A 12,202-nucleotide genomic window follows, 5' to 3' on the forward strand; every position below is an offset into this window, starting at 1 on the left:
TAGTACTAAGCAGCCACTGTAACTCTTATCAGAGCTGTTTTATATGTTGCACATCGTTCAATAAACATTGCAGTACCAGTAAGTCAGTTTCACTTCATTGTCTCCACGGTAACACCAGCAATTGCATATGTCTGTGAGATTTTACAAAAACATGGCTGACATTCTTTCCCACAGTGTAGTTGTGACTGTAGTTATTGTGTTCAGTGTGGAGCTTTGCTGTGTGAATGGATGGACCCTGAGGAACACCTGTCAGGTATGTTTCCTGGTTCTCCACATGAGCTCTGCTACATTTAGCCTCATTCTTATTTTATTCTTTTATTCAGTTAAGACAACTTGAAATCATAAACACAATCAAAAGGTACTAATAAATAATAAGATTTTTTTCAAAAAATATCTATTAGTAGATAGGATTTTTCTGAATTCTATCTTCAGAAAGCACAAAATGGATGCCAACTGTGGACAGTTAGAAGAAAAGTTACCAGCTCAGTCGGTAGTGTTTAGGTGTGAACTCAACCTGGAGTAATTCACATAGAAAGTTTATTCAACAGGAGCGTATTAAAGCTTTGGCACTGCTGATAGGCTGCAGCAGAATCACATGATGCAGTGATTGGATGATGCAGTTGAGGCTTAAGTTAATCTTTCAGTTTAATTTTCACACGTCGGCTCCATGTAACCTGCCTGTGTTTAACCTTCTTCTTGTGCTGTTAGCGTTAGCTCTCCTGTCGGGTGACTGGGTCTCAAAGTTCCAAATGCAGACATCAATTTCACATATTTATATCAATACTTAAATCAAAGTCTACTCTGGAACTTGGCTGAGATGCAGTCAGTGTCCATATTTAGAAATAAAATTTGTTTCAATTCCCCACAAAGGCCAAAATGACTGGATATTACTTTTTGATCAAGTTATTTCCTGTGTTTCAAGATTCAATTATGCTTTTAATTTATTACCATGTATTTACAAAATGATGTGCAAAACTGTTAAAAATGTACCCAGCTTAAGTGTAGTCAGAAAGCGAATGTATTAAGTGCTTAACCTTCTCTGTGAGAGCAAGCCCTTTGCTGCAGGGGAGGTGATACATATTTATTCAGAAGACATTAGAAGATCACAGAGTTTGACTCTGACTCCCACACATGCTGCTTTCACATGCTGATGAAGATCCCACAGCTTTTAATGCCTGTCCTGAGTTATTAGAGCCATGAACAGCGATTGATCTGAAGCAACTAAGTGCAGACGGAAAACACATCTTTACAAGCATTTTGTGTTTCTAATTACTGACTTGAAATCTAAACACCAGAGAGCAAAATCCTGGAAATCTGCAAAGGAAAAGAGAGACAGACAGACAGACAGACAGACAGACAGACAGACAGACAGACAGACAGACAGACAGACAGACAGACAGACAGACAGACAGACAGACAGACAGACAGACAGAGGCTAAACCTGCAGACCTGCAGGCAGAATGAACATCTCACACTTCTCCAGACTTTTTAGTCATTCTGGCTGAAATTATGAAAATCTAGTTTTACCCAGTTTTAACTTTCTTCAGTAACATTTTTGAAATTACTATGACATATTCAAATGCATTTAATTTTTATTTAGTTTTATTAATGTTGGATCTGAACAAGCTGAAAAGAGATTCCACAAGGTGCCACCTCACATCACCATGCAACTTTGTTCTGCACAATGCCTGTTGTCCCAGTAGCTGCAGTTGAACAATGAAATTCTGAATGAATTTCATTGTGTGTTCAGTAGTCTGAACACACAGCCTCTGATCTTCCTCCTGGTCTGCAGGGACCTGAACTGTGTGCCACTAGTCAGACGTCTCAAAGGGATTGCTGCAGATGCTTTTGCCATGAGGTTTGGGATTTTTGCTTCACAGAAACAACTTTCTTAGAGGATTGGATGTTGATCTGGAGGCTGAATCCACACTCTGTACCCACGCTGAAGACTGAAATTACAAGCAACAATTGAGCCAAAGTTTGGAAATCAGGGAACATTTCTCCTAGTGAAGTGATCAAAAGTCGGAAAGACTCCCTGAATGAGGAGTTTCCTCTTGCACCAGATGCACTGATCTGGGACCAAAGTCTTCTGTCCATAACTCTTCAACACGTTTTCAGCAGCCAGATACCGAGAAGCACTGAGTACCGTTTCCCAATCTGACATGATACTATGATGGTACTTTTTATTTCATTTTTTGATTAATTGAAAACCTGGTCCTCTTTTAAAATCCTTCCCACTGAATTTGGAAGTTCTGGTTCCTCACTGCAACTGTTTCTCCTCTGTCAGTTTTTGTTGTCTACAAAAATAAATACCGCATTAAAAAAAAAGAGAGAACTGTGCAACTGAACAGAAATAAGCTCTTCTTTTTAAAAAGCTTTGAGGCTTCCAGTTGCTCTCCCTTTCTACCCTAATCTCATTCAGCCTATTCACACAAAGAAAAACAACCAACAGTGTTCTCAGTTGAAGGGCACCTTGGCTGCCATCACTGAGAGGTGTTGTGCTCCTTTAACTGCTCCTTCTTGTGCCTCTTCCAACCTCTGAAGAGTCATAAATCAAATGTGCAAATTTGACTTGAGAGGCTGGGACATTTTTCTGTAATTAAGCTCTTCGACTTTTGATTCTGCTGATTAGTTCCTCCCAAGACATGTTTAAAATCAGTGGGAAAGACTCAGTCAGGGTTAAGGGAACGAGTGCCGGTGTGATGACGCCTGATTGGATGCTGAGAGTGGCTCACCTGCACAGGGTGTCGGAGTGGCAGGTGCGTCGGAGTTCCAGGCAGGTGGGCTTATGCCTCTCTTGGTGGGAGCAGGAGGGGATGATGGTGCGGCGGCGGCGCTCAGCACACGCCTGGTCCAAGCAGGAGCAGAACAGCAGAGGGTAGCTCAACTCCCATGAGACCCGCTCAAAGAACTGCCGCAGGGCCTGAGATCGGGAGGAAATTCATTCACCATTCAATTAACCTGAGAGTTCTTATTTACGATAACAACCTGACAGGGAAGGGAAACACAACTAATGCTTATTACAACACACACATACGCGCATACATGGCCTTGTAAAATATTCATGGCCCTGGAAATTTTAGCCCACTTGCAAAATGGAAAACTAACCCACTTAAGACATGACAGTGGCAACACTAAAAAGTAGGGAGGCTGTCAGCAGGAAAATGAAATATTGCACAACTGATGTCAAAATATTTTTTTTTTATTATAACGCATCTAAAAATAACAAAGACAGCCAAAGTAATTTCAAAGATAAGCAACTAAAGCAAGTAGATGCTAAAGATCTGAAGAGACTGAACTGAATTAAAACACCAACCTATAAAAGTGAATTTCCTGCTGGGATTTAAAGCTGCAGTCAGTAACACTCCAGTTGGTAGCACTGCTGGCTTGCAGCAGGAAGGTCCTGGGTTCAAGTCCCAGCCGGGGGCTTTTCTGCACAGAGTTTTATTATTTTTCCTGTGCTTGTTTGTGTTCTCTCTGGGTACTCCGGCTTCCTCCCACAGTCCAAAAATATGACTGTAAGATAATTAATTTCTTAATTCTCATCAAGTGTGAGTGTGTGAACAGTTTTTTGTGCTGTGTGTCTGTGATGAAATGGTAACCTGTCCAGTTCCCCTCACAACTCTATAAGGCTAAGCGTGTTACCTGATGGATGGATAATTTTTACATATTTTGTCATGACAATATAGTATGAGGCAGATAAGCTCTAAAAACTTTGAGCTCCTCTGCCTCTCCTTGTGGGCATACTGCCATCTACAGAAATACACTGCTCAGTCAGAAACAACCTCAGAGTCAGTAGGAGGGTCTTTGTGCTGTTAATCAACTTCTGTAAGTGCTGCTCTACCATCCCCATTTGTGTCTACAATGCTACAGATTGCTCCTCACAATGAACCCATAATTGCTAAAGCTAGTTAGCATGCCCACTGATGACAGCAGATCCACAAAGGTCTCTCTATTATTAGCACGTTGAGTTACACCAGAGTGATTGTCATCACTAAAACTGAGTTCTTTCAAAGACTGCTTTGAAAGAACTCACAAAAAAGTGTGATATTAGCAAAGCAAGCTAGATGTTAGCAATCTGACTCAGCACCAACATTTCTCACCCGATCCTAATTTTTCAGATCAATTTAAGAGGTACTTTTGATCATGTTTTACATTTTATTGTGTCATAGCGTGGGACTCTCAAAGTCTTGATTTTGTCTCAGTCTTCATAGATTCTGGTTTTACCCTGAAGAAAGGAAAACATATATTGTTTGATATAAAACAATGTGAAACACAATCACAGTGATTGGTGGGAAGACATGGTGAGGTAACCTCTTGCCCTGCTCCTATTGGAGAGTTATCCATTTTTATTATCACATAAAATGACTCCACCACTTTTCTGAGAAAAGCCCCAAGAGAAGTGTTCCTTATACTTTCAATGTGTATAAAGAAAGAGTGTGGGTTGTTCACACTTCTCCCCAGTGGCATCAGACAATCAACCTTGTAGTGAATGTGAGCTACACTGAGAGTCAAAAATCCCATTCCCCAAATGCAGAGAGGCAGAGGTGGCAAGTGGTCCTTAGTAGTTTAATTTTAAAAATGAGAGAAAAAAAGAAAAACATAAATTTTACAAAAACACTCAGAACACAGGGAGCCAAAATAGAACTAAAAACATAAATCCAAGGAAAAAGGAGGCAGGAGAGTGATGGGGAACTAAATAACTTTATATAATTAAACAAAGATAAAATTTGAGATACAAAGTATTTAAAGCATGCCTGTAGTTTCAGCAGTGGCAGCAGAGGAAGTGAATGAAAGTCAGTCTGTGTTGGCCACGCTTCCAAATAATGAATTAACATCAACGGACCAAACAGCATCAAACTGGCACATTAAATATGTCCCAGTTCGATGCAATTTAAAATTTTAAAATTTAACATCTCAGAGTCCACACCTCCAATGGTTTCCCAGCAGTCGAGAGCCCAGACCCTCTGGATGAAGCAAAGTGTAGAACAAGGAGCTGGTTTTTACCAATGCAGTCCTGAATCTGAAGTTCCAGTTCTGCTTCAGGCCAGTACTGGCACTTCAGTACCAGACACCAGAGTAGTGGTGGCTAACTCAAACTGCATTGTGCACCACCTTCAGAAGCCAGCATCAAACATGTCTGTGCCTACCTTCTGACACCTCTTCCTGCTGCACGGCTCCTGGTTGGCTGCAGGGGCCTGTGGGGGCGTGACCTTGGTGCAGATAATGTTGTAGGCTGATCGCAGGCGTCTGCAGGTTTCGTTCAGGTAACAGGCTTTAGCTGCATCCACACAGGGGTTACAGGGTTTCCCTGCCTCAGAGCAGGGCCTCATCTTCAACAAGGATGAGTCTGAACAAAGAGAACGCAGATGAAAGACGATTTAGGCAGATGTGTCGACACAAACACACAGTTCTGGGCTGTCTGACAGAGTTAATGGAGGATTGAACATTTTTAGAACTGTGTTTTGGCTGACGTTAAATTGTCATTACTGGCTGCATAAATAGGGGTATTTTGTGTAAATTATCATCAGGCTCATGTCATTAGTCTAATTTATGCCTCCTCTTTCCCTTTTTCCACAGTCCTGCTGCCAGTGACCTGGAAATTATTCCCAGCAAAATATTGTGAGGGATGTCTTTATTTCTGAAATCCACAGAGAGGAGAGAATTAGTGGAGTAAAACAAAAGCCTGATTACATCCAGCTTTTAGGAGCTGTTTGAACAGCCCATCAATAAACAGAAAAAAACATGCATATGAAAAAATATGTTTTATTTAAGTCTGGCAGAATGTACCCAATAGCTCTGTTATGTAAAGAATAAATATTTGTTCATTTCTTTTAGTCAAGACAAAACATGACCGGTTGACAGGAGATGACTGAAATGTTGGTGTGTTTTTAGATTTTTGCATGATCTTTTCACACTGCTTAGGAAATACATACCAGGAAATACATGCCAATATGTATTTCCTGGTATGTGAAAACGTACCAGGAAATAAATATTGTTTATTTTCTAATAAAAATTTGTTCTGCACTTGAATCCACCTTAAAACCAAATATTATCACGGTATGTAAACATCTTATTTCAAATGTATTTGTGTTCAACTCAGTAAAAACATGTGCATTAGCACCACTTATTTTCTTCTTTTCTATTTATTAAATAAGGGTTGTACCTACACATTCATGAATGTACTATCCCTTTCATTCTTTGTTTTACTCCCTCTAAAGTTTCTGTATTTATATCTAATGTCTGTTTGCTGAGTCTTGGAAAATAAAGTCAAATGAAAGGATTTGCTCATACAGTTTTGGCCAGTAAAACTGATTCTGAATGTGAAATTAGGAAACATCAATTTACACAATTTAGATGCATATTGCAGACATTTTTTGGAACAATTCCAGGACAACATGATTGGAACAAAAGATGCATTTCCATTTTTTTCCTTTCCAAAGCGAGCACTGCATCACAATTCCCTTTTTTTTCTCCTGTGAAAGCTACCCTGAGCAGTGAAACTTTCCAAACAGCAACACTCTTTTATCCTGTTGCTCTGGCTTTAATCTAAGAGCAGACAAAATGACTCATTTAAAAATGGGCGTTAAAACAGGAAGACTTGTGATTTTTAAATGCGTACTTTTCATAGGTTCCATGACTGAACTGTCATGCAGACTGTGACTAATGAAAATCCCACCGAAATGATCAGGATCTCTGAGCTTTAATGTTGCAACAACATAAAAGCTTGATCTTTATACTGACATGTTAGTTTCATTTAAGATTTGAAATTCTTCTTGCATTTCTAGCATTTTGTTTCACTTTCCTCACAGTTAGTTTGAGACTATTCTGTTTTTAATTTATTCTTTTTTCTCTTCAGTTTATCATATGAAACTTTTTGTTACTAACGTGTGACTTTCCATGTTATTTTCTTTAAATATTCAGCAATGACAAAAAAAAAAACACATTGCCATATTTTAATTTACTTTTCTGATTTATTTTCAATTAAAAACATCACATGCAGTAATGAATTATGGATAATATACTTCGCTGAAGTCTGCCTACCTACAGTCTTATTATCATAATTGAGCTCATTTATGAGCTCTTGGACTAATTTTGATTGGTCGAAGGTTCTCTGTCTCATTGGAGTACCAAAGTCTTAGAAATAAATTTGTAACCATTCCAGATAGATGCCATTGACTTCTTTTGATTTACTTTAGATAATTGTGAAAATGAACAGATGATTAAGCAGTTATTGCATGATTTATTTAATGATTGGAAACATTTAAGGGTAAGGGGAAAAAAAAGCAAAAATAAAAGCAGGAAATCTGTTAGAGAGCAAATATCTCCTGCAGCCTCATCAATGTGCTTCACATGTTAAAACGTGAAGGAAGCCTGTGGGTTGGTGTAAATAATACACTGTAATTCATAATGCAACAGTGACAGAACTAGACAAGTGTTTTAAGATGGCAAACATCCACTTTGGTCTTGGTCCACCTTGGATTGATTAGCTGTTCTCTTAATTCCCACAGGAAAACTTGCCTTTGTCCAATCAGAACAAAGACATTGATGGAATTCTGCATTGCCGGTAAGACAGTAATTGCACACAACTACACTAGAGAACCCCATGTAAAAAATATGAACAATGCCTCCAGGTTTTGGTGTAGAGATTACTACTGGTGCTGCAAGAGGTGAAGGCAGATGGCAATGTAGTCAGTCCCACAAAACTCTCACTGTTTGAGCAAATAACAGGTTATGACTCTAACATCACTCTGTCCATCTGTCATAAAAATGACATTTGCAACATGACTGTACTGAGAGGAATCAATTATATAATTTTTTTGTGAGGGAAAAAAAATAATTATTTTCAGATGCACATAGTGAAGTGAGTCTCATCTGCCATGTAATGAGATGGATCCACTGGGCTGGATGCTATTTTAAAAGGTCAGCCTTCTATAATTGAAACCAATTAAATAATACTTTGCAATTACCCAACAGGCAGTTATTGTTTTACTGTGTTCTATTCTAAACTGCATCAAGTTCTGGTCAGGATATGGATTGACCTTATGAACGTAATCTCAGTCTGGTTTGAATTGTACTATTTGCAGCGTGGGATGAATGATAAACATAAAAAGTTTGAATTCATTGTCTTTTGTTCACAGTGTCAGAAACTCGAGATACAATTTCAAATATTGTTAAAAGCCTCTTAAGTAGAAAGTAACTTACATGTGATCAAGTTGCATCATGAGGACATGGTTAGATTTTTTAGATATTTTAGCGGAGTTGTTTACAAGCGTCACCGAAGATGAAGATTTAATGATTTGGGGTGACACTTGTCAAACTTGTTAGCATGTTATTTATGCTATAGTTATCTGAATAACTATAGCATAAATAACTTAATATGTTATTTAGATAACATATTAAGAGAATATTAAGAACTGAGAACCAGGCACATTCTCAGTTTGTTGTTTGACATGTAACATTAGCATACTGTACAATTATTCAGCCTATTGTTTCCTCTATTCTATTTTTATTTAAAATTGCCTTTCAAGATGACATGTCTGTTCTTGGTCTTGGATTTTATCAAATAAATTTCCCTCAAAAATGCGACTTATACTCCAGTGCAACTTATATATGTGTTTTCCTTCTTTATTATGCATTTTATGGCTGGTGCGACTTGTACTCTGGAGAGTGACTTACAGTCTGGAAAATACAGTACTTGGAATTGAGTCTCAAAACCTGCTGTGTGAATGTAGTTTAAATCTCAACCAGCTTCATCATTTCAAAAGCTACTGTATCTTCTACACCCATATGTGAAGCCATCTTGTGTCTGATTTGAGGAGCTCCTCTTTCTTTATTATTCAGTCTACTTTATGGAGGTAATAGTAGCACAGAGTTTTTGTACATCAGTGTGTTAGGTCGGTATATGGAATGGACTAAATGGACTAAATGATGAGCTCAAACAAAGTATATAAACCAACTTTGAAAACACCAAGCTTGTTGAGAAATATGTTTTATTGGATGTTTGTCTTGAAGACCAAAAATGCTATTGTTGATATTAAAAATGTATAAATAATTGTTCATTTAAGGTTGAAAAGTTTATCTGGTGTTTTGCAGATTTAAATGTTTGTATGTTGATGAGTATGAGAGGAGCAGGTTTTCATAAAATCTCTAATCTCACCTGCTCCTTTTTCAAACAAATCATGTAAAATTGGATCCCAAAGGCTGATTATTTGTCTTGTTTTTCTGTATTTACATTTTATTGTCTATTTGAAATAAATAAGTAAAGAGAGATATAATTGATAGGAAGAACTTTGAATATACACATTACACAGCAATAAAATAAAACATAATTTAAATCTCATTTGCATACGTAGTTGTGCACTGTAACAGATATTGATATAGTCATTTGAAGTATGTTAAATATTGACAGGTAGGGAGCACAGAACATTTTTGCCCCCTCTATATCAAATGTAAAGGGTTGTTGAGTTTCACTATAATACAGAAGAGAAGGCCAGTAGAAAGTCATCTGAGCTCAAGGTTGTTTTCTGCTGCATAACTTCTACTGTTGCCATGAAAACAATGTCTGTGCTTCTCTGGGTAAAGTGAGGATGAGTTCAGGTGAAGAAAAAACTGTTTTCCTTACACTGATTACAGAAGGTAACCACGGGTGAAATTGTTGCTTCATTTCATCTTAGAGTAATGCAAGAAGTAAATTGCTTGGAACTTTATTTATTTTTAGTCCAGAATTTAAAACAGGAGTTTTTGCATAAAAATGTGATTCAACGTGTTTGCAGTAAGCGGGGCGTCACAACTGTCATAAACTTCTCTCTTACATGTACATTTGGGAGGCAAACAAATTCTTTCTGACTGAAATATATAATAACTCATCAGACAGGCTGTCAGATTTGACTTCAAATAGACCAAAAGGAAAGATGAGGCCCAACAGAGAGACCCATCACACCTGACTGCTTTATACCACAAACAATAATATCACTCTGAATAGTCATGTGTAGAGACAAAGTTATATAGATCTACTGCAACAGAACATAGCATTTATTACAAACATGGATTCTTTAAGCATAGAACACAAATAAATAACATAGCAAAATTCCTGAGTTCTCTTCATTTCTGTGCTTCAGGTGAAAAGCCGACAGTGAGACTGCAGCTGTGAATCCTCATTCAAATTCATCTTTAAATAATAGAAAATCAACACAGTTAATGTGCGTTTGATGCATCATACACATTCACACAGTGCAAAATTCCTTAGAGTTTGTTAGGCTGATCACACACTCTCAGACACGCATACACACACACACACACACACTGCCTGACTGTGTGTTCTGAATGTAGGGATTTACTCAGTGAGAAGAAATGTAGAGTTTGGTAAAGCATTTTATCACAGTTGACAAAGTTGACTATAAAGAAACATGTTACACTAGAAATTCAAACATGTACTGGCAGATTAACATCCACACACACACACACACACACACACACACACACACACACACACACACACACACACCACACACACACACACACACACACACCCCCACACACACAAAGCTCTAAACAGTATAGTCGCTGTGTGTTCACAAGCTTGTTGAATATTAAACAGAATGAAAATGAAATGCTTTTTAATGTCATAATCATCATTTTAAAAACTGATAGGTAATTAGGACAGGAGTTTTTTTGACACTGTTGTTCTAAATGATGAACAATAAAAAAGTTCAGCACAACCTGAACCTGAAATCTAACTTCTCCCTTCTTCAGACTTTTTGGGGTCTTTGTTTTTGAAGGATCAGCAAATAACTTATTGGTGTATTTCCACCACAATAAATTGTGGTTCAGCCTTTGAATTGCACTGCAGAGACGTGGCATCTATTTGGAGTATTGGCTTGCTTTTACTATGAATACTTCACCTGAATCTGCCCAAAGCTACACAGCTTTTTCATCATGAAATCTCCCCAAAAAAACAATAAAAAGATGTTGGCATTTTTACCTCCTAACACTGGAGCACATTAGTCAAACCCAGGCTTTTCAGGAGTTGAAAAGACAGAAAAATGACTATTTTTTCTTCAGATATTTACTAACATTTCTCATGACAAAGTAGGTCTTCATGTTTGTGATCTAATAGGAACACATTCCTCAACATAATCAAAATGATTGAAATCAGTGTCCACCTCTTCCTCCTCCTCTTCCTCTGTGTAGTTCTGTCCCTTTTGACAACTCCATGAACGCAGCTGACTGTCCTTGTCTGCTACTTAACAGCAACATTAAAAAACTGTGTAGAACTTTTGCAAATTATTTATAGTGTTAAAACCCAAACAATATAAAAATTACGTTAAGAAATGTACTAAACACACACGGAGTGAATTACTGACTATTTGTATTTATCTTGATCTGGTAGAAAAAGATACAAATTAATGAAAAGAAAAAAATGGAAAATGAGAACCAGATATTTAGTCTCTACATTTTTCTAAAACACAGACTTTCTCCTAAAATGTTTTCTTTCACAACAAACATGCGTGTGCCTTCTCTGGTCAACCATGAATCGATTTTGACTGATTAAGCAGATGAATTATTTATGCACAAGTGGATCAACTGGAAGTGAGAAATGACACAGAGATCTTCTTCACGGTTGTAATGAAGAGGCCTTCATTACTGAATTAATTTATTCAATGTATTGTATAGCACTGTAAAAACATTTGCACTTTCTCACTATGCACTTTATTTAGCACTGCACTTTTAAAGTAGATCTATAAATTAATAACATTTTGCACTCAGGAAGTTTTAATTGTATTTATTGAGTATTTTAGGTATTGGTGTGTAGCCTTTGTTCTGGGCTCTGCACAGCTGCTCCTCATTGGCCAGTGGAGGTGGTTGACTGTGAAGAGAGGAGAATTGATACTCAGAGCAATGAGCTATTGGTGGATAAAACTAAATAAATGATGTGCATAATTTATTAGGTGTGGAATGTGCTAATATAGTGACTCACCTGTCTTTTTATGTGTCCTCTCAGGATGTTTGGACAAATATTGTCCTAAGGGGCTGGACAATGATATAGGTCCTGGGAGAGACCATTGAGAAGAATGGGAGAGGGGTGTATTGTTTTATGGTGTACTGTTTTATGGTGTTTTAGTAAGGATAAGGATAAAACATAAAAAATATTTATAAAAAGGAAGTTGATGTGGTTGTAGTTAAATGTTTTATTCAATTA

The 12,202-nt window shown here is 37.5% G+C and overlaps 1 protein-coding gene across 1 annotated transcript in view; it reads right to left on the bottom strand.

The window, feature by feature from the left end:
• gfra2b (GDNF family receptor alpha 2b) overlaps positions 1 to 12,202 on the bottom strand; it is an 89,131-nt gene that overhangs the window by 29,782 nt on the left and 47,147 nt on the right. The window contains exons 5-6 of the mRNA XM_055060792.1: positions 5,151 to 5,350; positions 2,736 to 2,923 (exon numbers count right to left, since the gene is read on the bottom strand). Of these exons, the coding sequence (XP_054916767.1) occupies positions 2,736 to 2,923; positions 5,151 to 5,350 (388 nt within the window). The remainder of the gene's footprint in view (positions 1 to 2,735; positions 2,924 to 5,150; positions 5,351 to 12,202) is intronic.

This window comes from Poeciliopsis prolifica, unplaced genomic scaffold (assembly GCF_027474105.1).
Source record: "Poeciliopsis prolifica strain line A6 unplaced genomic scaffold, Auburn_PproV2 SCAFFOLD061, whole genome shotgun sequence".
NCBI classification, from domain to species: Eukaryota; Metazoa; Chordata; class Actinopteri; order Cyprinodontiformes; family Poeciliidae; genus Poeciliopsis; species Poeciliopsis prolifica.